The sequence below is a fragment of the Schistocerca cancellata genome, chromosome 4 (assembly GCF_023864275.1).
Source record: "Schistocerca cancellata isolate TAMUIC-IGC-003103 chromosome 4, iqSchCanc2.1, whole genome shotgun sequence".
NCBI lineage: Eukaryota > Metazoa > Arthropoda > Insecta > Orthoptera > Acrididae > Schistocerca > Schistocerca cancellata.
Genome location: NC_064629.1, coordinates 720,519,655 through 720,544,997, shown reverse-complemented (window position 1 = coordinate 720,544,997; position 25,343 = coordinate 720,519,655). Strand labels below are relative to the sequence as shown.

General features: G+C 38.1%; 1 protein-coding gene across 1 annotated transcript in view; it reads right to left on the bottom strand.

Moving 5' to 3' along the window:
• Window positions 1-215: 215 nt before the first annotated feature.
• The window catches only part of LOC126184405 (uncharacterized), a 281,884-nt gene continuing 256,756 nt past the window's right edge, over window positions 216-25,343 (bottom strand). Inside the window, exons 3-4 of the mRNA XM_049926789.1 lie at window positions 20,430-20,602; window positions 216-384 (exon numbers count right to left, since the gene is read on the bottom strand). Of these exons, the coding sequence (XP_049782746.1) occupies window positions 216-384; window positions 20,430-20,602 (342 nt within the window). The remainder of the gene's footprint in view (window positions 385-20,429; window positions 20,603-25,343) is intronic.

Genomic DNA, 25,343 nt, shown 5'->3' with positions numbered 1-25,343 from the left:
ACAAATAGATGTTGAAATGGTTCCATGTAAGAAATATCGCTAGCCATTCTACGTTTAAGAAGAATATCTACAATATTGTCTGCCCATTTACTCTGAAGTCTCAAGGCAATGCGCTGTGTTACGAATGCAGAACACTCACAAATGTATTTCACTTCTTTCCTTCAGGCCAGCTGTTGTCAGCATTGTAGTAGTGTTGCAGCACAAGCAGTGTGCCATTAGCAGAGGTAGGAGCGCAGGTTGTAGGCATATCGTAGCATGGCCGCTGGTGTGGCTGCATGCACCATGGCGAGGGGCACTCGCACTTTTGGGTCTGTGTGCAGAAGCCACTGCAATTGTGATCCGCCATCCGCTGGACACACCAGCCAGCAGCTCCAAACCAGGGCCCTGCACACCAAATCCAATGTCACTCCATATTATCTTACATATGCTCAATGCGTACTCGCCTCCATCAATGAGGTAACCCATGCATACATGTACAATGCTAGTCAGCTCAGATGTAGCTGGTTTAAATCCTCTAATTTCCATTATCAATATGTAGTCTGCATGGGAAGAAGAATTGGTGGCACGTGGATTCTGATCACTGTACTGGCGCCAATAGTCTGGTTTAAAAAGATAAACGTGTCATCAACCTGAAATTTGATTTGAACACAACAGTGCTTTTCTAGGGAAGGTCTTCCTGCAGGTGGTATGTCTTTGTCTTTTCATGGCCTAAGATTGACTTACCCAGCCAGCTACAGGAGAACTACAGTTTAATATGGCCTCCAAACCACGATGACACTTGTTATTTTTCATATTAACAAAAACTGCTAGAGGTGAAAAACGTTACAAGCGACAGGTAAAAATCCCAGCACAGGCTGGAGATCAAAACCCACACCTTTGAATCTGTTGTTGGGCACTTTATTACTGAAACACAGAACCTGGACTTCATCCTGTAGTTATCCAGCCATCTCATGGAATAAGTCAATGTAAAGCTATTGATGGTAATCCATGTGTAGCTGGAATTTCAAGATCAGAGTCCCCCTTGGCATTACTCGCACTTAGAAATATTAGAATTTAACGTTATGTCATCATCACAGACAAAGAGTAGAAAGGGGAAAGAAAGAGTGGAAGAAAGAGGAAAGAAACCTCGACTGCTTGTTCAAGGCAGTATTCTGATTTTCGCTGGAATTTATGAAATCCATAGCAAACCTAAATAATAATGGCCAGACAGTTATTTAAAACCAACTTTTCGAACACAAGTTGAGTATCTTGGCCGCTGCACTTCACCTTGCAGTGTTCCTCGAGAGAGTAGTTTGTGAATGCCTTCCTTTAATTTTAGGAAGTACAGATGTAGTATGGAAGTGTAGACTAAAGAGTCCACTCGAGATATTGCCATCTAAATCGGAAGCATTCCATTTTTTCTTGAGTTTTGGTTTGAAATGTCACTTTTTCATCAGTGCTTGTGCATTGTAAGGGCGTGATTATGCCCCAAACAACAATGAGAAGAGGTAGTGTGAAGGTCGATGCAAGTATGTAACTCGCTATTCACAAATAGCACTAAGGGGCCATCAGGTTTGACGGACCTACTATACAGATACCATTAGTAATGCCAAAGGTACATCTAATTGAAAGATTTTGGCTTTAACCCGAGACCTTTAACATATAGTACAGTGATAAAGAAATTTAATGTCATGCCTTTGCTTCCCTTTATTGTCCACCAGTATTCAGTCTCAAATTCGAACGCCATCACACAACCATACATTAATTTCTTCTGCTTTAGAGGGTGCACTTTCATTTCATTAATTATGTATAACAACACAAAAACGACACACCATGCTGAAAGACTCATTACAATAGTTCACATGGCACAGATCGCCCTATGAGGAGAGAACGTGGGCTTTGCCTCAATATTGCAGTGTGTTCTAGGTACAGGCGTGACAATGTGTCTCTGTGTTTGGGTTCGAACTAACGATTAGGCGAGGCACACTGAAAGATAACTGAATTATGAAAACTTTGCCAATCAGAAAACTTGGTTAAATACAAATATTATAATCGTGGTAAATTTCTGCACAACCAGTGTCATGGGAGGAGAAAATGATTTTTCATTGCTTTGTAAAGGACAATAGCGAGACTGCAGTGGGTGATTTCTGATACAGCATGCACCTCAAGGATATATGCTAAACAACAGAACTTTTCCATTAAACTTGTGCCATGCTTCATGTTTGTTCATTAGCAGGAATGGTGACTGGATGTTATGTGGAGGGAAGAACATATCAAATCACACGCAAAGTAGCAATTACAAGGAATAGGAAAGGTTAGAATCTAACGTTCCATCGACATCTATGTCAGTACAGATGGTACTCAATCTCCATTGGACAAGAATGGACAAGAAATGGATGTGGCATTTTTGTATAAACCATTACAGTATTCACATGAAGTGAAACTTCCTAGAACGCAGTTCAGGTTGACCAGGTATGGTCTGCGACCTGCTTCATCTTGACGATCCAGTGTCATTAGCTCTGTATCAATCTCTTCTGTTTGCACTTTCATAGAAAACACAAATTCGAAATATGCTGCTATGATGTGCTTGGATAAAATCAGTTTGGTACTCTTGTGATGTAAAATTTGAAGAAAATTACTTGCAGAGTATTCGACACAAGAAGGTATTTGATGGCGACTAATATATAAAGATTCTCCTTTTCATGTGGAGCACAGTAATCAATATAGTGACTAACTTACGAGATGTTTACTGTCAATGCAAGTACATCATACTTGTTGCACAGCAATACAGTCTACCACCGCCCAAGTTCACTTCCAGCCCAATAAGTCAGCTTCCTGATTTCACTCTCCCCCAGCCAAATTGCACCCAACGCTATAGAGTGTATAAAATAATTTTGTGATTGACATTTGCAGTGGTACAGTAGTGTTGCCAGTGTGCAGCCAGCCAAGCTTGACAAGGTTCTACATGTACACACCAAAGAAATAGATAACACTGCATGTGTATGTGTGGCGCTCAAGGAAGGACTTTAAGTGGTGATTGGCCCTACCATTCGACTCACTGAGACGTCTATCACAAAGTTATTTTAGTAGATCTCCAGACTGTGGACAAGGGAGAAACACCAGGTATGTCACCTGGGAAGGTAAATAAAAAATTGGAATTAGCTGCTAAGCTTGTTGCAACTTACACGAGAATAGATAAAAATTACAACACCATAAAAGTTGAGATGCAAAAAACGTAAAATTGTCATTAAATTTATTTCATGCTTGGATAAGCTAATGATTAGCATTTCAGCCCAATCTGTGCAAGTAGGTAAGAATATCACCATATGCATTCTGTATGTATGGAAAAAATTATGAAGCAGGGGTGTCACTAAGAAACCTCATTTGAATGTTGATTGTTTGTGAGAAGATCGTGCTATGCCTCCTGTAAGATGGACAGATATCAGTATTGGAATTTGACAGTGGCACATTTTGGCCTATCCATGACACAGCTGTTCGTACTGACCAGGATCCAACGACTGTCAAGCGAATACGTTATCAATGGTTTTAGAAGGCCACACTCAATTCCACGAGGGATCTCAATGGCCTCATGCAACCAGCATGTGAGAGAATGGATACATATTTCTCCCTTAGCTGTGGACGAAAGTACAGCCATGCCACGTAATTTGAGTCAGGAAATAGACTTGTGTGTCCCCATTGACAGTGTGATGACGCCTATAGTACCACAGACTGACGACAAGGCAACCATTATTGTGGCTTTCTTTGATGTTACACAGAGTGAGCCACATCACCAGTGGTACACCAAAGGACAATGCTGGACACAGGAGTGGAATAATATCATCTCTTCAGACGAGTTCCAGTTCTGTGTACGGTTTACGACGTAGCCGAGCGTGGAAGCTTCAAGGAGAACAAATGTTGCCAAATTGCTTTCGTCATTGTCATACAAGCTTAGCTCCTGGCATGATGGTATGCTGTGTCACTGGGTACACAATAATACCTCTGGTTTTTAAAACTAGTAATGTGGATAGCACCTGTTACATTACTGACATGTTTAGGCCACTGACTTGCCCTCTCTTTGAGGCCTCCTTCTCGTTATTTATCAACAAGGCCACGCAAATCTGCTTTTACCCACGTTGTCCTTACTTACCTTGATACAGAGGACCTTCTGCCATGCACCTTATAGTGGCTTGTGGATTATCTATGGAGATGTAGATGTACATGTAGATGTAGAGGATGTTCGGCTATTGACCTGGCTATCAAGTTCTCCATAACCCTCGCTAGGGCACTGCATCTATGTGACGAAATCATGTGAGCAGCATGCCAATTACTCGCTTCCACGCACACGCAATAGCATGCGACCGACTGTTTCCACATTCGGCATCACATTGTTTCACTTGGTATCATGCAGCGCTCACTCACCGAGTGCTGAGTGACAGCTGCATGGCCCTTTTGTACGGCTAGGAATCATTAACACAGCCTCATCACTACGCAGCGCCACTAATGGAGCCAGCATGCGGTGGAATGCATTTAGGATAAGAATTGATTTTAGGTGCCGATTTTCCATGTTTTCTATGGAGCAAGTGACTGCTGTATATATGAGATTCATCAAGTATTACGGTAGCACAGAGACTGAGTATGATTATGTATAATGAAACTTACTAATCGAATATAGAGTGTTATAGCAGGACATTGATTTAACTGTGGAAGTACAAATTTGTGATAATGCAAGGTGATGCAATAATTCTCACATTCAGTCTCCAGCTAAAATCGCACTGATATGGAGACATATTTTTGACAGAACAAATGAAAGGGATTTATGTTGATGGACATGACAACTGATTATAATTGTGTACTTTGTTTACAATTAACAAAAAATTTCAGTCCACCTGTGTTGTAAGTTCTCTTAAGTAAATCGAGCAAATGAACTAATAGGACTTGTTACAGTTGATAATATTAACTGTAAAGACCACAAAGAGAAAGGAAGTATAAGATATTGTGGTAAGAAGAGATGGGCATTATTCTAATAAATTTCTATCTGGATAATTACTGTATTCGAAAAAATGGATCATTCAAAAAAATTATTCGCTAATAAATAATGAATATCATGTACTGCCATTGCATTTCTTTGTTTACTTTTTGTGCAGAATTCTATAACTAGTATTTGTTTCCTTGACTTGGTGCAGCTGCTATTTGAAAAATGATATATTAACGAGTTATACAGAAATTTGTTTCAGTGGCACAGTGGTTTAAGTTCCAGATTACCAAACTAAAGGTTTGGGGTTCAGTCCCCTTTGGGTTTTATGATTTTCTCTGTTACTGATGGCTTCTTTTGCCTATAACAATGAAAAAAATGTGGAGTCAAATCGCTCCATTGACCTGGCTATCAAGTTATCTATAACCCTCGCTAGAGCACTGCATCAATGTGTTGAAACCATGTGAGTACCATGCCCATTACTCGCTTCGCATGCACACGCAATAGCATTCGTTCGTGCGTGTTTATAGTGCTAGAAAATGAGTGAGCTAAGCAGGAACTCAGTGGTTGCTAACGATTAACATGACCAGACGTTTAACCTAAACTCCCCTACAGCGTATATGGAATGCTGCTGACCTTTTGAAGTCATTCGAAAATGTTTTGGGATGAACTCAAAGAAAGTTTCCGTTAGAAGATGGCATAATTTTTCGATGCAACATGTGTGTATGTAGTTACATACAGCTTTGAGGCTCAAAAATTTCAGAAAGGACACTGGGTTTGGATAGACAAAAGAGCTCATAATATAGCAGCACAGTGGGAACGTTTTTTTATAGTGGAAGACTTTTTATGCCTTTCTACACCAACCACAATTATTACAGCATTGTCTTATGCACAATTTAAAAACAAATAGTTCACCTGCATAGATGTCTATGATCAAGGGAGCTTACAACAAAAATAGACATATAATAACCAAAGAAATATCAAAGAAATTGGGTCACGAGTTTCAAATCATGTTATATCTTAAAAAGAAAATGTTATTTTGAATATGACTTGAAAGGTGAAGATAACGAGGAATTATTACGAATTATTTACAAAATAAAAATACAGTAGAACTGACGATTTCTCAGATTTTGCTGAAAAAAACTGTAATTTGAAAATCTTGTACTGTTATCTTGAAATAAGGGCGACTTCAGAAGACACTCTTCACATGTGTGGAATATGTTTTCTTTAGTGTCTCACAATAGCAGATATTTGCAAATAAAATAGACATTCTGATGAGATGTAAAAAAGAGTTGTTTTGAAACCTAATTTAAAAGAAAAAAAGTACATTTGTTTAACAAACAACAACTGGCATACTAAGTGTTGCTCCATTTTAATTTATCTATTATTTGCACAGTTTTTTATCCATAGATGCTGAATAAATATTTTTGGTTACATAATGAATATTATTTAGAATAAATATTTTTATTTTATATTCATGAATAATGAATAACAATTTTTAATCTGTGTCATTAGATCAAATTGTTCAAGATAACAAGCTGGGATTTAGGCAAATTAAAACACTCAAAGCAATTAATATGTTAGTGTAAGGTTAATAGCAGAAACCTTTTTGTTTATCAAGATACAAAAGTAACTTTTTTAAGTTGAACTATATACTTTTTTAACAGTAGTTGATATCTCTCAAAGAGGGAATAACAGTGATATACAATGTGTTAGCGTGAAAGTTTTCATAAAATAGTAGCTGTACAATCTTCCACACAATTATTACATAAAACCAACTGGTACAATTCAAATCAGTAGCTGTTTCTCGACTCTGGTGCAGTAATTGTGATTTTTGCGATCAATTACATCACTTTCAGTGGTGCTGGAGTCGCCTCTACCCCATCCCAACACTTGGTAGAAAAAATCTAAAATATTGTGCTCTGCAAAACATGGTGAGAAATTAAAATTAATATCCACTGTGTCAAGCTAAAATTAAGAATTAGTTGTGAAGGAGAGGTGTTCTCTCCCTCTTGTGCCATGGATCAAGATGTTTGAATTTGTTTTATACCATCATACACTCTTTAGACTTGAAGAAGATATTCTGCAAAAATTTCCCTGAGCACATTCTGTCCTCTGTGAACTAATGATCCTCACTTGGGGTTTTCCACCAGAGGGGCATGGGTTTGCATACCAATTATGACATTTTTCATCATAAATACGTACTTTTCGTGATTTTTGCATTTTCATGTATTACACAAACATTTATTACACATCGGCACATCACATTCGTCATGGCTTACATGCCTGAACCCCAGAGACAACATTGCTTTTAACAAACTTCTAGAATTTCACAATTTACACACTCTTTACATATCAGATTAGTCCATCTTTGTGGATGTCGATCCTAGGGCAAGTAATTAAGTACTGTTCTGGATCTGAGTCCCAAGAACAGTAATGGCAATGGTTAGCCAACTCCCCATTTCAACTTTTGTGAGGCTTTTGGCAATGACACAATATTTTATTTCAAAGCACGTGAGACTTTAATGATATGGTCTATACTGAGACTGCAATTTTTTTAGCATTTTCTAAATATTAAATGGTTGAGGCGATTAAAATATGACAATTATGAATAAGGCATAGGGTATAAGATTTGGGATATGGCTCAAGGTTTCTTCATGAATAAGAATACAGAAATAGTGCATACATACCATTTGTTTCAGAAATTACATACAACATCATACATTATCAGCCTATAATAATATTTTTTACAGTGGTCTCTGCAGACAACAGGATTTATTATTGTTTCATGTGTTATAGCGGATGTTAAAGTTTTTATTCGATAGAAAACTCAGACAATCTCGTTTATGCACACACCATAATAATATCAAAACTATCCTCACTCATTAAATTGCCAAAAACATTAGGAGACATCTTTTTCATGGCACTTCTGTCAATCACTTCACTATGGCCACATTCTTAGAATGTATTTCCTTCCACTCTTTCCCATCTTCGCAACACACAACTCAAGCTTAATTTTAGCTTCACACAATGCATATTAATTTGAATTTTCCATCATGATTTACATAGTATAATTTTTTCAACATCTTGGATTTTTCCTGTCAAGTGTTGAGGGAAAGTAAAGGTGACTCCACCACCACTGGAAGTGATGTAATTCGTATGGAAAATCGGAATTACTGCACTAAAGTTGGTAAAAAAGACATGCTGTGTCCCTGTATTCTCTCTTTGAGAGCCATCAACTACTGTTAAAAAAGTATATAGTTAAACTTAAAAAAATAAAGGTGCATCAACATTTCGATAAAGAAAAGAGTTTCTGCACTATGGCTAGGATCTGAGAAACGTATTCCCTTCTACTCTCTCACATTTTCACAACACTGATTACAATCATTTTTGTGATGTAAACACCCTCAATCCTATTTATTGGCAGTCTTCTTTAGCACGCCAGTCTCATTTGCAATGAATTCACAAGGTTCATAACATCAGTTGTGTACTTTGAACCCATGTTTTCCACGCAAAGGTGGTATCTCTATTACAGAAATACAAATACATAAATTGTTCCTAACTGCCAATCAATCAATCAATCAAATTTTATTGTCGTTCAGCTCATAAAGCAATAGACAACATCAAGGTAACTTACATTTTTAACATTAATTACTAAATACAATTTAGTTTGGATTACATAAGGCCATGCTTTGAAGATACTGACAGGTAACTCTTTTAAATCTATGCTTAACTTATTGTACAACTTAAGTCCAAGAACTAAATATGAATTCTGTGACTTGGATAGTCTTTGATATAGTACATCTAAACATGATTTGTTCCTGGTGTTATGGCTATATACAGCCCTTCTTAATGATATATTTGAAATATTGTTCCTAACATACAATAGAACATTATAGATGTACAAGTTTATTACCGTCAGGCATTGCAATTTAACAAACAAGGGTTTACAGTGTTCTAACTTATCTGAGTCGGTTATTATTCTTACTAATTTTTTTTGTAAAAGTAGAATGCCCTTTACGTGACTGCTATTGCCCCACAATAAGATTCCATATGATATGATACTTTGAAAGAAAGCAAAATATGCTGATCTTATATAACTATTAGGGACATGTCTTTTTAAGTTTCTAATTAAATAGATAACTATTGAGAGTCTGGCAGATAAATGTTTGACATGTGGTTCCCATGTCAACTTGTTGTCCACTGTAACGTCATCAGCATACATTATTGTATGAGAGTTTACAAAAGATGGCAGGTCATTAATCATAAGTAAAAACAATAGAGGTCCAAGTACTGAGCCCTGTGGCACACGATACCTAACATTAATCAGATCTGACTTCTCCCTGTTCATGCATACAACTTGTTGGCAGTTCTCAAGGAAGGATTTAATCATATTTATGCTGCTATTAGCAAAACCATAATAGGATAGCTTATTCAGTAAAGTATCATAGTCCACACAGTCAAACGCTCTGCTCAGATGTAGCCTAAGCAAATCCCCTAGTCTCAAACACATCCAGAACAAATTTTACAAGAGAATACATAGCACCTGTTGTGGATTTACCTTTCATGAATCCATATTGTTTGTCACTTATTAAGTTTAAGTTATCTATACACGTGCTAGCTTGATTATACATAATTGTTTCAAGAATGTTTGAGAAAACAGGAGTTAACGATATTGGTCTGTAACTAGCAGGACAGTTCCTATCACCTTTCTTATATACTGGGACCACTCTAGATATTTTTAGTACATCAGGAAACTTGTTTTCAGCTAGACATATATATATATATATGTGTCCTTCAGTATGCAATATATATATATATATATATATATATATATATATATATATATATATATATATATATATATATATATATATATATATATATTGCATATTGAAGGACAAAAAATTATTTGTATCTGCAAATACGTGATATTTGAAGTTGGTAGTAGGAGTAAATTAACATAAAAAGCCATACACAATCTCTGTTCACAAGCACTGTGATGGTACTATATAATCAGTCCACAATGAGTCATTTTCACTTTGATGAAAGTGTACAGTTTAGGCCATATTGCTGCCTACTCTGTGTTCCCCATTGTACAGTATTTTGAAACTCATACATATGCACTCATACTAACTGCAGGGTGTTCCAAATAAGGTGCCGGGATTTTGAACAGGTGATAATGAAAAGCTTTTCTACTGAGGATAAAATAAGCGAGTTTTGTTTATCATGTCATATGGGGCCGAACATTGTCTTTGACATCTGCCAAAGAGTTGTGCACTGTTGTGCCACCACTTTGGCTCACATGCCATTATCATATGCTGTTGACAGTGCAACAGAGGGCACAGTGCATTCTTTGGTACTCTGAGTTTAAACCAGCTGTTAATGTGTTTCGAGATACAGGAAGCGTGCTGAAAGGACATTCACCCAGCTCGCTGAGACCAAGTGACGACAAAGTTGAAGAAATCCGGCAGTCTTGTGTCAGAAGCCTGAAAAAAGGTCTTGCCCAACGAATTCTGCAGTTAAAGGTACTTAAGAGAACACTTTTCATGCATGAGAGGTTAGACAGCATGCCTACAATGATCAGATTGGACAGGAGGTAAAACTGGCAGATCGCTCTAAGTGTAAAATCTTTGCTAGTTTAAAGCTAAATAAAATTGATGACAATCCAAATTATATTAAAGATGTGCTGTTTACAGACGAAGCAACATTCCATACAAATGGTGGTAGTAGTAGTAGTAGTAGTAGTAGTAGTAGTAGTACCTTTATTCATCTGTAGCTCTCTTTTTACAAGGACATAGGACATTAGGACATGTCAAAGTATTTACAAGTTTAGACCAATTTAAAATAAGCTACACATGTATTTACAGACTTCCAGTTAGAGACAATCATTATATTTACTCCTGGTATACAATACTTTATTTACAAATAACTTATTAAATAATGTAATGCCACACTGTTCACTCATATCTCATTATCAGTCACTGCACACACTACATGCAAATTGTTTCATAACACTATACCCATCCACCCACCCACCCACATACACACACACACACACACACACACACACACACACACACACACACACACTGGTGATCTCTGGGCTATTTACTGTACCGCAACTTCCCATTTGCTATCCTGAAAAACTGAGTAACATCGCTCCATATTGAGTGATATGTTGGGCTCAGAAAGTGGAAGAGGTGTTAATAGTCACAGTTGCCAGAGATGGGGTTCAGAACAATCTAACATTGTTGACGATTCTTTAAATGGGGGCTTTTCCCTCCTTCTACCCTAGTGTCATCAACACCATGAAAAGGAGGCAATTTTTTCTGAACTTGTTGCCCCATGCAGAGTGATAAATCACTGTTCTTGGTATATAAGGCGACGATTAGTGTTTTTATGTCCTGTCGACTTCGAATTTATTAGAGATGGAACACAAATTTGGATTAGGGAAAGATGGAGAAGGAAGGCGGCCATACTCTTCTGGAGGAATTATCTCGGCATTTGCCTTAAACAGTTTAGGAAAATAATGGCAAAACTAATTCAGGATGGCGAGACATAGGTTTGAACTATTGTCCTCTCGAATGTGAGTCCAGTGTACTAACCACTGCGCTGCCCCACTCGGTTTGTTATATGAGTCATTAGGTTACACCAAGTCTATCCCTGAGATATATTGTGGCGTTATCGTGTGGAATGTCTGAGAAATCTGTATCATCGATGTCTTAATATGTCAGCTATTGGATCCCTCTAACAAGCTAAGGTTGTTACATCACTTGTCTATATAAATTTTTAATTTCCAAGTATAGCATGTAACTTTCATTGATAACTGAGTTAAACGATCTCTTCATTCCACTGTTATTTGCCTTGGTGTATCTATGAACACAATTCAAACCTTATGTTCAAAAAATAATACCATGGTTATGTGGCATCCAGATCAACATGCATGTTCTTGAGCATTTTCATCTCATGCTTAAGAGTTGTACAGATTAGTGCCAAAAGAGAGATATAAAATACTTTGCTGTGTTACCAGTCTGCTTTCTATTCATGCCACACAGTCCCACTGTTCTCTCCTAAGGTAAATGTAAACTCTGGTGTACAATTCACACAGGGAGACATAAGATTAAATCAGACAAGACATCAACGCATTAAATGGAATGTCATCACATAACTTTACTTAGTTCAGTACTGAACGACAAAAGTCTGAAGATAGCAACAGAGTTAAGGAACTAGCAATGATGAAGTTCATTAGCGGTAGAAAGTAAAATTCATAATGGATGTTCTTGACATAGTGTGTACAGTAAACCACCGAGAAGTGAAACAATAGGAAAAGTTTCGTCGAAACATAAACGATATGTAGAAGGTAATCCACAGAGTCTTTCAAACTTTTGAATTGTTTTTATTTTCCTTTCTAAGTATCAACTAACAAAAAACTTTTCACTAGCATGCTGCATCCTCCCTATCAAGAAATCCTCAGTCCAGACATAACCCCATAACATCATACCTTTTATAAATGCACAGTGTAGGGTTTTTCTTTTTCCAGGTATTTGGTTACAGTTATCTGGCCTATTTCCTGGAATGACGTTGATAGGAAAAATATCCAAGTCATTATGGAACCTTTATCATATGTAACGGGGAAAAAGCAAACACTAAAAACAAAGACTAGGAAGAAACAAAAGCAGAAACTCTAAAACTATACTATCAGACCACATCTGGAATTGGTAAATTTTCGATGTCAGCAAACGACGTCATTGCTCCCCACTAACAACAACGTCAAAACTTTCTTGCAGAGAAACCTTGATGACACTCTGTTTCGTTGATAGCCTATATGAATGCAGCCATTTAAAATACATTATGGAATGTTTTTATGTTATGTTCAGTCAAGAACAAAATGCTCTTGATTTGGCTTCTCAGTCTCTATCTAAAAAAAAATATATATTTCTCAAGCTATCGCTATCACTTCAAAACATTAAATAGAATCAGTTCATTTGCATGTATCAAATGGTCCATGGTTAAAGACCGCCTTATCTTTCAAGGTGGAAGGTAGTGCATGACTGAAGAAATTTAGTTTAACTGTCCACACACTATGTAACCAGTTTTGAAAATTTACAGACGTTTACTCACCATAAAACTCTGTAACTGAAGGATAATTAACAGTTTTCTCCAAATAGCTTTAATATATGATATAGTACTTAAATATGTTAATATTTACAAATGCTGTACAAAATAGAATATTATGTCTCACAACCAAAAAATTGTAGAAAATGCCAGAAGCAGCTTATGGCAGTTCCTAGTAAGCATTCCTTCCATTCCTTCATGTGACTGTAAAATGTGTTATTAGATTGAAACACCTACCAGGAAACATGTGTTTCTAGGTACACTATCCTCTATAAACAACACCCTCCACTACCCGCTATCAACAAAGCATCTGTCATGGATCATGACTGTACAAGTAGAACTGGCAAACCATAGGAAGCTTATTAAAGGAAGACATATAGTCAAAAGACCCTCCACTAAGGAAGAAAAAAACATTAAAGAACATTTCCTAAATGTAACTGGAAAGAAGCATTACTCCCCTGATTTATAAGCTCATATAGACATAATTGGCAGATCACTGTTCACATCTGAAGTGCTTCATGAAATATTGATAGTTATGGTTGCATATTTCGAATTTGTACTTTGTAAATTATGATGTTATCAGAGTTTTGAGAGTTTGTTGCTATTATAGTTAATATTGTGACACATGTGTACTGCTCAAACTTTCAGACATATGCTTTTCAAGGACTACATATTTCTGAATTGTAATTTCTTTGACATTTTGCTAAAGCTATGTGTTGTTGTTGTTGTTGTTGTTGTTGTTGTGGTCTTCAGTCCTGAGATTGGTTTGATGCAACTCTCCATGCTACTCTATTCTGAGCAAGCTTCTTCATCTCCCAGTACCTACTGCAGCCTACATCCTTCTGAATCTGTTTAGTGTATTCATCTCTTGGTCTCCCTCTACGATTTTTACCCTCCAATACTAAATTGGTGATCCCTTCATGCCTCAGAATATGTCCTACCAACCGATCCCTTCTTCTAGTCAAGTTGTGCCACAAATTTCTCTTCTCTCCAATTCTAACAATACCTTCTCATTAGGTATGTGATCTACCCATCTAACCTTCAGCATTCTTCTGTAGCACCACATTTCGAAAGCTTCTATTCTCTTTTTGTCTAAACTATTTATCGTCCATGTTTCACTTCCATACATGGCTACACACCATACAAATACTTACAGAAACGACTTCATGACACGTAAATCTATACTCGATGTTAATAAATTTCTCTTCCTCAGAAACGCTTTCCTTGCCATTGCCAGTCTACATTTTATATCCTCTCTACTTCGACCATCATCAGTTAGTTTGCTCCCCAAATACCGAAACTCCTTTACTACTTTAAGTGTCTCATTTGCTAATCTAATTCCCTCAGTATCACCCGACTTAATTCGACTACATTCCATTATCCTCGGTTTGCTTTTGTTGATGTTCATCTTATATCCTCCTTTCCAGACACTGTCCATTCCGTTCAGCTGCTCTTCCAGGTCCTTTGCTGTCTCTGACAGAATTACAATGTCATCGGCGAACCTCAATGTTTTTATTTCTTCTCCATGGATTTTTCTTTTGTTTCCTTTACTGCTTGCTCAATATACAGATTGAATAACTCATCATGTAACCATACAGTAAAGCTGCATGCCCTCGGGAAAAAGTACAGCTGTAGTTTCCCCTTGCTTTCAGCCATTCGCAGTACCAGCACAGCAAGGCCATTTTGGTTAGTGTTACAAGGCCAGATCAGTCAATCATCCAGACTGCTGCCCCTGCAACTACTGAAAAGGCTGCTGCCCCTCTTCAGGAGCCACACGTTTGTCTGACCTCTCAACAGATACCCCTCCATTGTGGTTGCACCTATGGTACGGCTATCTGGATCATTGAGGCAAGCTATGTGCTACTCACTTTTTATTATTATTATTATTATTATTATTGTTTATCACATTAAAATATTTTATGGTAGTTAAAATGTATTATTATAATTTTAATGCATGTTATATATTTTACTGTTATTATAATCAACACTGTACACGTCTGTGGCACATTAAATGTGAGGGGAGACAACAAAATACATTTCAGGGGGAGAGGTCGTGAAAGAGTGACACTAACTACGACCCCGTCCCCCTAAAGAACCGAAAAATATATCCACACCAGCGCTAGTCTGCTCTATACAAGCATCTTATTAACATACATAATACTTGACTAATTTATTACAAAACGTCCATGGTTCCATTTCAGGCGAAATGGCAAAAAAACCGGAGTGCCAAAACATTGGGTGTAGACAAAGTTCCTCAAACTGAAGAACTGTCACAATACATAATGTATAGTTTTGCCTTTGTGTCTTGTTGTCTGCTCGCATTCAGTGTTTGCTGAAGTTCTGTTACTCCTTTAAACAGTACACATATGTATTATGTGCTTGGAATTTCAGTCCAAGTTATACTTCTACATCTATCTACGTCATTACTCTGCTATTCACAAGTAAGTGCATGGTACAGGGTTCAATGTACCACCTTCAAGCTGTCTCTCTACCATTCCACTCCTGAACAGTGCGCGGGAAAAACGAGCACTTAAATTTTTCTGTGCGAGCCCTGATTTCTCTTATTTAATCGTGATGATCATTTCTCACTATGTAGCGGGTGCCAACAGAATGTTTTCACAATCAATGGAGAGAGCTGGTGATTGACATTTCATGAGAAGATCCCGTCTCAACGCAAAACGCCTTTGTTTTAATGATTGCCACTCCAATTCACATATCATGTCTGTGGCACTATCTCCTCTATTTCGCGATAATGCAAAACGAGTTGCCCTTCTTTGTACTATTTCGATTTCATCCGCCAGTCCCATCTGATGCGGATCCCACACCGCACAGCAGTACTCCAGAATAGGGCGGACAAGCACGGTGTAAGCAGTCTCTTAGTAGATCTGTTGCACCTTCTAAGTGTTCTGGCAATGAATCACAGTCTTTGGTTTTCTCTATCTACAACATTATCTATGTGATCGTTCCAATATAGGTTATTTGTAATTGTAATCCGTAAGTATTTATTTGAATTTACAGCCTTCATATTTGAGTGACTTATAGCGTACTCGAAATTTAGCGGATTTCTTTTACTACTTATGTGAATAACTTTACACTTATGCCTCTTTAGCAACATCTTCATTACCTGTGATTCCACTCTGTGATTTCACTAAAATTATGGTAACGGACTGGACTTCTTGTCATATCAACATTTACACTTCAGTGATACTGTATGCAATACAGTTATCAGTATCGCCAGCGCTAAAGATTTGCCAATATGTAATAGCAGGCAGAGAATCACTGAGTATAAAATATTTAGATCCAATCATCGACGAGCAAAATTATAGTCCTTCTAGCATGACCTGGTGTTGACTGGACTGTCAGCCCTAACTTTCTTTCTTCCCTCTATCATGACTGCAAGTTCCACAGTATTGATTGGTAATGTTAACCAAGTAGATTAATGCAAACATGGAAGATCTTATGGTATAGTATTCTGGGGTAAAACTAAATCACACTTAATAGATGCCTTCAAGCTACAGAAAAGAGCTATTCGAATAACAACACACAATTATCCAAGAACTCGCTGTAGGCCCCTCTTCAAACAGTTACATATACTCACATTACCATCACTGTATATATTTAAAAGCATTCTATGTGCAGGAGCACACCTGAACAATTTACATACCAATGAGGACTGCCACAGTTATAATACTCGCAAGTGTAAAAATTGACACGTAGAAAACAGAAACCCAAAAGCCTGTAAGTTATTTTGGAATGAAGCTTTACAATGCCCTGCCAATGTTCACGAAAGAAATAACAGGAGAAGTAAAATTTAAGACTGGGCTTGAAAATTACCTTTTAAGCAAAAATTACCATGACATAGCTGAGTACTTTGAATGTGGGTAAAATGATTGTCTTAACATTTGTGTATATGTTCATGACAAAGGCTGTATTCTCAAAAATGTATTGAAAATAGCTGTTTAAGTGATATTCTGTTATTATGTTTGTATTACACGTACTTTGCATGTTAATTAAACTTGTGATGATTCCTATATCACGTAAATGATTTACAGAAAGACAGTAAAATTAAAAAACGAGAATGAAAAAAAGTAGAAACCTCTTTCAACAGAGTCAGTAGCTTAGGTACTATCAGGGTGGATATGACTTGTTTCAGGGGACTGTCTTGAAGGTTGTGTCAGTATTTTACTATTTACGTATGTGCTATGTTAAAAAGGAATGACTCTTACTACTTTCACCTGCAATATTGTTACTGAGAATGTGTGTTAAATCTGTCCAGTTGAGGTGGCCTCATTATCTGCCCATAATCCCACTGACTATTTACGTACAATTTATCTAATGGAGAAACAGTCCTAGTTATCCAGAGGCGCCCAATTAACCATTTTGAGGGTCAAACTTGAAACAATCTTTCTGGGAGCATTCTGTTCAACTTGAGCTCATGTCAAAAGGAAATCTGCATTGATGCATCACCAGCTTAGATGAGTCCATGCCTCATGGCTTCAATCAACAATGCGCAGTATATTGATATTTGTTAATTCTGTCAAGACAGATGGCCATGGCCAATCCATGAAAACCAGCGCCAGAATCAGTAACTGCACATTCCATAATCTGTTTATGCAATTGAGATGTACAGACATTATAATGTCCCTCATTGTATTGACAGATGTCTCAGACATCTTGACAACTTGTGTTGTTTGTATTTGAATTCATAATCCTTATATACTGTACATTTATTGCAACACATTCTCCCAACCTCAGATATAAAAACTACGCATCTTGAACAGGCTAACACTCCCAGAGTCTTAAATTTGCTTTTACGTGTAGGTCTCTGATTAAATCCAGTTTCTGTCATCTCCCTTCGCTCTTCCTCATCTGCCTTCTACATATCAGGTATTGCTACTCCTACTCTTGATAAATATCAGAATCACTTCTGTGTTCAACATAAACTACAACTCAGTTCCACCATATATATTAATAGCCTATGCTCTCTCCACTTACTCGTCATTTCTACGAAATTTTCTGTCCAATAGCTTGAAAGGGTCATTCAGGGGCTGTCAACTAGCTTGCAGTCATTTTATCAAATCTGTATGGCTATTTGACAAGAGAAGCACCTAATTAGCACAAATAAGAAATTAAAGCTGGTGCACACCCTAGATTATCGAGCTATCTACTTGAAGTGTTGTGTGAGTCTGAAGTAACCTCTTTGGTTTGATCCAGCTGTTGAGCTTTGAACTGTGACAGAGTGGAGGGACACATGGTTTCTGGCTAGTTGGTACACAGTGGTATGACACAGTTGTTTGTGGGTTGCCACTGGTGGAGTTGGAATGCTGTCAGTATGTATAATAATAGTTTAGTGAAACTGCATCAGTGTAGCTAAGCTTGTGCATAAAGGAGTTTCAAGTTTGGTTTCCTACCTTTCACAATTATAGATCTCCTCTACTATGGTTTATTTTTTTCAATAATCTTGTTATAGTAAATGCATAAGTCAAGTACAAATGTTAATCTTTTACCCCAGAGAACTGCATGGCATTCAGTCAAATAAATAATTAAATTTTGGGTCCTCTCAGATTTAGATCCACGCTACCAATTGTTTGGTCATTGCTTTATATTACTTAACGATATGTAAATTAGCATCACATGTTTGGAACTGGAGTTTCTTGACAAGTTGCTTCGTGTAGGTTCATGCGGCCTTTGTCACTGAAGTTTATAAATGCTTTCAGTACCCGTTTTAAATTATTTTTGTCGTGAAGGGACTTTGTAAAAGCCGAGTTTGCGTTTTCCATGATCTTTAGGAATAGTTTCACTCACTCTTTGTGTAATCATATTTCATGTCTGAGAGTTGTTGGGAATGAATTCTTGTATAACACTGATGCTTTTTCAAAGTAAGTGTACGTTTATTTAAGAAAAAACTTGAATGTTCAGAGATTTTGATGTTGTCTGTCAATCAGAGGGAGTTTGAGACAACATGCCCCTGCTCCCCTCCCCCCCCCCCCTCCCCCATATCATGGTGGCGTTAGGTATCCATAACTAATATATGTCAATACAGTTCAGATTTGTTCTAAAAGGAAAGCTTCTTTTGAAAGTGGTAAATTTAGATCATGTGACACAATGACTAAATATACCATTGTTATAAGGAAATTGGTGTCACATTAGTAATTATTGATAGACTCATTTGTTATTCAGCCGCTGATTTGTCCTTTTGGAAATATTATAAATGACTGTATGCTTTGCCGGTTTATATCAATTTTAAAATATTAGAATTTAAAATTCAATTTTAGACATTGTGGCATGGGTTACTGAAGGATAGAACTGTAATGTTTTCTAACATGTTACAGTACATGCATGCCACTACTTTTATTACAGCCAATGTTTGCATCTCAGTTGTAAGTGCAGGTCAATCGAGAAGCATGAGCTGATTAAGACTTGCATGGAAGACGTTTTAAGTTGACAGGTTATGTTTAAATAATTGCACTAAAAATGGAAATATGTGCTCTTTTGTGAGAATCAGTAGTTTATTCAACAATCAACATTAAGCAGATAGTTTAAAATCCACTTCAAGACATAATATTTCTTAATTGCAATATGTTTCATCTTACATTATTAATTATGGTAGGTTTCAAGCTTATCTATTTCTTTTTTTATCTCATTGTCCACTCTTGCCACCTGCTGGAGCAAACCCATCAACTTTCACCTGTCATAAATGGAAATAATGCCACCAACAGCAAGAAGCAACTAGCAGCATTGTTATTTTGTGATACATTAGCGTACAAAACAGTCAGTTTTTAAGTTAATAGTGCTGATGATAGGTAGCAAATCGGTCAGTGAACAGCTTCAATAATTCCATGTTATGGGTCTAAAATTACGATAGCATCAACAACATAATATGGACCACATAACTCCAAAAGAAAATACATAAACAAGTATTGCCCCACACACCAAGCAACTGGGGCTCATCGAAAAGGCCATATAGATTCGAATCTGTGACTAACAAAGTGGCTATAATCATAATGGTGCATAGAATGGAACTCTCATATTTGAGAAATTACAGATCATTTTTCCGAGTTTTTAACATTCTGATGGGAGCAATGGTAAAACTAGCATCCTTCCACTGCAGACACTGACACCACCTCTAACGTGATGGCACAGGTAGACCAACCACAAGTGGGCTACTGGTTATGAATGATCCTCAAAGAAGTAGTTATGACAGTGAGTTTCTTCTTACATTAACTATAGAGGTAATAATCAAAATATCCAGTTTTCCTCAAATTTGACGTGGCAAAAAGATCGAAAACATTGTACACAGGGATGTCGTCGTGAGAATCTACATTCTGAATTCTAACATGAAGTTTATTGGATGAGTCACCTGGTCAGCCTGGAGGGTGTGAGGCTTGGTGGTGCGATGGTGGTGGACATAGGGGCGGCAGCAGCTAGCCAGCAGGCACCCAGGCGCATCCATATCCTGGCAGACACCACTGAGCGACGCGTGATGGCGCCGATGTACACCTCCTGCTCCGCCACGTCCGTCTGGGCTGTCACCTGCATCACACACAGTCGTGGCTTCCTCAGTTTTTTTCGCTGACATTAAGCAAACTGGCAGTATACCACAAGAATGTAAACGCTGTAAGATAAGCACTCAGTGCTCAGTAGTGACGGTATGCCCTGGTGCGCCACACCAGTGCCTCTGACGAATAAACAGCGTTAAAATAACGTTTTAAGAAGTTTACATTTTAAAGAAGTTTACATTTTAAAGAAAGCACCCCAAGGAGGTCACAGTACTGGAACTCCTTTCCTCACAAATCAAGAGCTGGAACACTACATTAAAAATCTAGAAAACCAACTGATACCTTAAGAGCTACTGGCAATGTAGCAATGTAGGCTTCCAGCAAAACAGAGCTGCATAAATTAGTTTCTGTCACTCACCACCTACATTGAGGGGGATTTAAAGAAATTAAAAAAAAAAATAAAAAGCTTGAAATTCCAGCTATATTCACCGACCTATCAGCAGCCTAGAACACAGTGTGGAGAGAAGACATGATGTACAAGCTTCTTCTTGTTAATTCCTTGCAAACCATCCACCCTACTAAATGACAGTATGCGAAACAACTGAGTTTAAAATGTGGTAAGTGGTGCCAGTGGCATAGGGACGCTAACTCAGAATATCAACCAAAAAGATAGACCTCTCCAGGTGAGGCCAAGCGTTGGTAGACAGACAGAACACACAAGGTGGTAGATGGGTGCAGAATAGCGGGAGAGACAGGCACAGATAGACGGGGAAAGAGACAGAAGGGTGACAGGTGTGGATGTACACACAAGTTGTAAGACGAGATGAGTGATGTCGAATTATGTAAAGCAAGAAAGAATAATAAACAGTGCTGAGATAGAATACAAAAGGGAAAGATAGTGGTGAATACTGACTACAAAATGCCTGAACAAGTTTAATTTTGACAAAACGCTGCATAGTGAGAGAGGTAGTGCTATAGGCAAAAATAGTATAAGATAGCAGTTGGTGTCGCAAAATATCAGCGGAAATAATAGTTCATAATACAAAACAGAATGGGTGTAAGTCTCTCTTATTTCAGGTGATCATTTACCTATAAAAATGCCGCAGGTAAGGATTGATGCAACATTTCTCAGCGTCACCACATCGCAAGCTATGAAAGAACTGAATAATACTGCAACATGTAAAACTCTTCGGCAGTCGAAGACGACGATCTGAAAATGTTAGTGGTTTGCATATAACACAGTGTTGTAACTTTCCAATAGTAAATACAGCCAGATTCAAAAATATAGACAGACATATAACTCCGTTGTTCATAAATGTTAACATTCAATCGATAGATAATAGTAGTCACATTACACTTGCCGAGATGTGACTGTGCTAGGTAGCATATTGGCTTCCTATATGAAAATAAACAGTGTGACAACGAAAGATCTCTATACATGATCTTTATACAAGATCTCAATGCACGAATAAACAGTGGGATAACGAAAGGGCAAGTTATTCTTCGTTCAGCTTACCAGGATAAAATAGCTGTCGTATTATGCGTTATAAGTGAAAAGGCACTTTATGCCTGTTGTCCCATGCCAGGAAAAGATATCACATACAATATGCCTGTCGCCCTGTGCCGGGATAAGAAAACACACATGTTATAAATTCGGCAGCAGAAAACTCAAGATACAGATTGAAAATACTACACTTACTCACAATGAAACACCAGAGAATTTGGGGGTAACCCTTGATAGAACCCTATCATTCATAAAACATCTTAAAACCGTACCAGTCGACCAAATGTGCCAGATGCAACCGTACAGAGGGAGAGGGAAAGTTTCGTACGCAGCAGTTCAAAGTAAAAATCAATGGTTTGCACAAGCCACGTACTTGGAACACCGCAGTAAACGGTGTGAAAGATTTTGCGACCGCGGTTACATTTCATACAGTACCGTCTACAGCTCTTGGAGCAATTAAAATGGCAAGATTGTGGCAGGCTCCTTCAATTTTACATCACAATGCGGCAAGTATTTGTGAATGAATATTTCGCCTCCAAGCTGATATTCAGAAGCGAAGCAACCTTCCATTTATCTGGAAAGGCTAATCGCCACAATGTGAGAGTGTGGGACAATGAAAATCCTCATGAGATTGTGGCTCATGAACGGTATTCGTCGAATGTTTATGTTTCCTGTACAGTGTCACAGGCGAAGCTGTATAGAACGTTTTCCCTCTGTGAGAAGACAGGGACGGGCACATCAGTGTTGCGATCGTGGTTGTTTCCATAACTGACTGCTGGTTCCGAGAATTTCATCTTTCAACAAGACGGGACACTCCCTTATTGAAGCATCGATGTTCATCGCTACCTAAACGACGAACTTCCCCATCGCTGTATTGGGCGTAATGGTGAAGATGGTGTGGCCACCCAGGTCGCCTGACGCCTTGGGTTTTTTTTTCCCTTCAGGTACACCGCAAAGAACTCTGGATTAGCTCAGAGAACGCGTCTATGATGCTGTGATGACCAATGACAGGATGTCGCTACATAAGGAACGAACTTGACTACCGCTTGAACGTGTGTCGTGTGACTAGAGGGGCACTCACAGAAAATTTGTAGAGCACAAAACTCAAACTTCGTGAGTTTACAGTTCTAATCATGCATCATTCACATTTGAACATGTAATATGTTGTAAAATGTAGAGCTCTGAAAATGAATGAATCATTTATAGTGATCCTGTAAATAAATAAATAAATAAAATTTCAGAACAGTTTTCATCACAAAAAATCGTTACCTGTTAATTGATGTACATGTAAACCATCTTTCTCAGTAGGCGCACTGTGACTTCAATAACGCAATATATAAGAAACTATCAGCCTCGATTGCGGTAATGAAACCAACCTTTACCTAGGTTTCAGCCCAAATAATTGAGCCTTCTTCAGAAGATATACCTGAATCTATAATTTGTCTAAGAGGGCATGGTCTAGAAATAAAACTAAACAGCCTGAATAGGCGCAGTCACTTTTTAAAAATACGGTACATAAATGTGACTACGCCAATTCAGGCTCTTTAGTGTTATTTCTAGACCATGCCCTCTTAGACAAATTATAGATTCAGGTATATCTTCTGAAGAAGGCTCAATTATCTGGGCTGAAACCTAGGTAAAGGTTGGTTTCATTACCGCAATCGAGGCTGATAGTTTCTATATATTAGATTATCACGACTGCTGACTAGGCTGCAGTGTTGAAAGTACAAAAATACTTCAATAACGAATGGAACCATTCGGCTTGTTTCCCCTGTTCACTCTATCAACGTCGCTCAAAGCGCCCAGTGTCATTTTACAGCAAGAAAGATTGCCAGCACCGCAAGTTGTTCGCCGAATTGGCGTACGGCACAGCGACGTCATTCGAACGTAGCTTAGCTTAGAGGTACGGTATCGGGGATGATAGTGATAATATGCAAGGGGTAGCCAGGTAGGAGAATGTGTATACCTACAACATAACAATTACCACACTGAAATTTTTTTAAAAAATGCTGTTTTTGAAAAAAAAGTCAGTGTCGTTTTCCCAGGGTATAACACATACAGGGTGTCCAGGAGGAAGGTCAATATTCAGGGATACGACAGAAACGATCATTCGAAGCAAAAAAAGTCTAATTAACATCGGTTCTAAGAAGCATACCTTAAGTGCCAATGAGCACTTCTTCATCTTCGATACTGTTAAAAAATCTCTTCTTCTGCAAGTTCTTTGCTTTTCATATTTTGAGATGGTAGTATGGACCAAAACAAAGAAAAAAAAGTCTAGTAACATGGGCTCTAAAGTGCATACCTTAAGAGCTATGAGAACTTGTTCATCTTCGCTTCTGTGAAACACATCTCTTCTACTGAACAAGTGCTTATAGCTCTTAAGGTATGAATTTTAGAGCTCATGTCACTGGACTTTTTTCCTTCGAATGATCGTGCCTGTACTATCCGTGAGTAGTGACCATTCCTCCTGGATCTCCTCACATACAGGGTGAACAGAAACAGTCCGAAAAGATTGTAACGGTCGTCGGTCGTTTTGGGGAAGGAGACCAGACAGCGAGGTCATCGGTCTCATCGGATTAGGGAAGGAAGTCGGCCGTGCCCTTTGAAAGGAACCATCCCGGCATTTGCCTGGAGCGATTTAGGGAAATCACGGAAAACCTAAATCAGGATGGCCGGACGCGGGATTGAACCGTCGTCCTCCCGAATGCGAGTCCAGTGTCTAACGACTGCGCCACCTCGCTCGGTGATTGTAACGGTGTTTCACGGTAGGTTGTGCTGAGAAATAACGTCAAGAAAAAAATTCGGTACGTTGCGCATTTTTCGAGCTAATGAGCAATGAATTTAGCCAATTAGGCCGTTCCACGTGCAAACTGAAGCGGACCACCAGAGACTGTGTCACCATACGTGTTCTTCATTGGGTTTCCTTAAACCGAACAAGAGAGCGATGCAAAAACTAAACATGGGAGTTTAGTAAGGACCGAATCCGAGCGAAAGGCTGAGCAGTCTCGTTTGCTATCATCTACGCTATGAGAACAACTGACACTAATTGTATCTGGCGGCCGCTCGACTATGTGCAAGCAACTGGCCGATTGGCTACCTGCAATGCTAATTAATTCGGAAAGGCCGCAACGTATCAGTTTCTTTCTTAACAATCATTTCCCAGCACAGTCTATCCTGCAACAACCTTACAAGATTTTCAGACTGTTTCCGACCACCTTGTATGCGGAGCTTCCATCGTCAGAAAACTGTAGCAATGTGGAAGATATCTTGC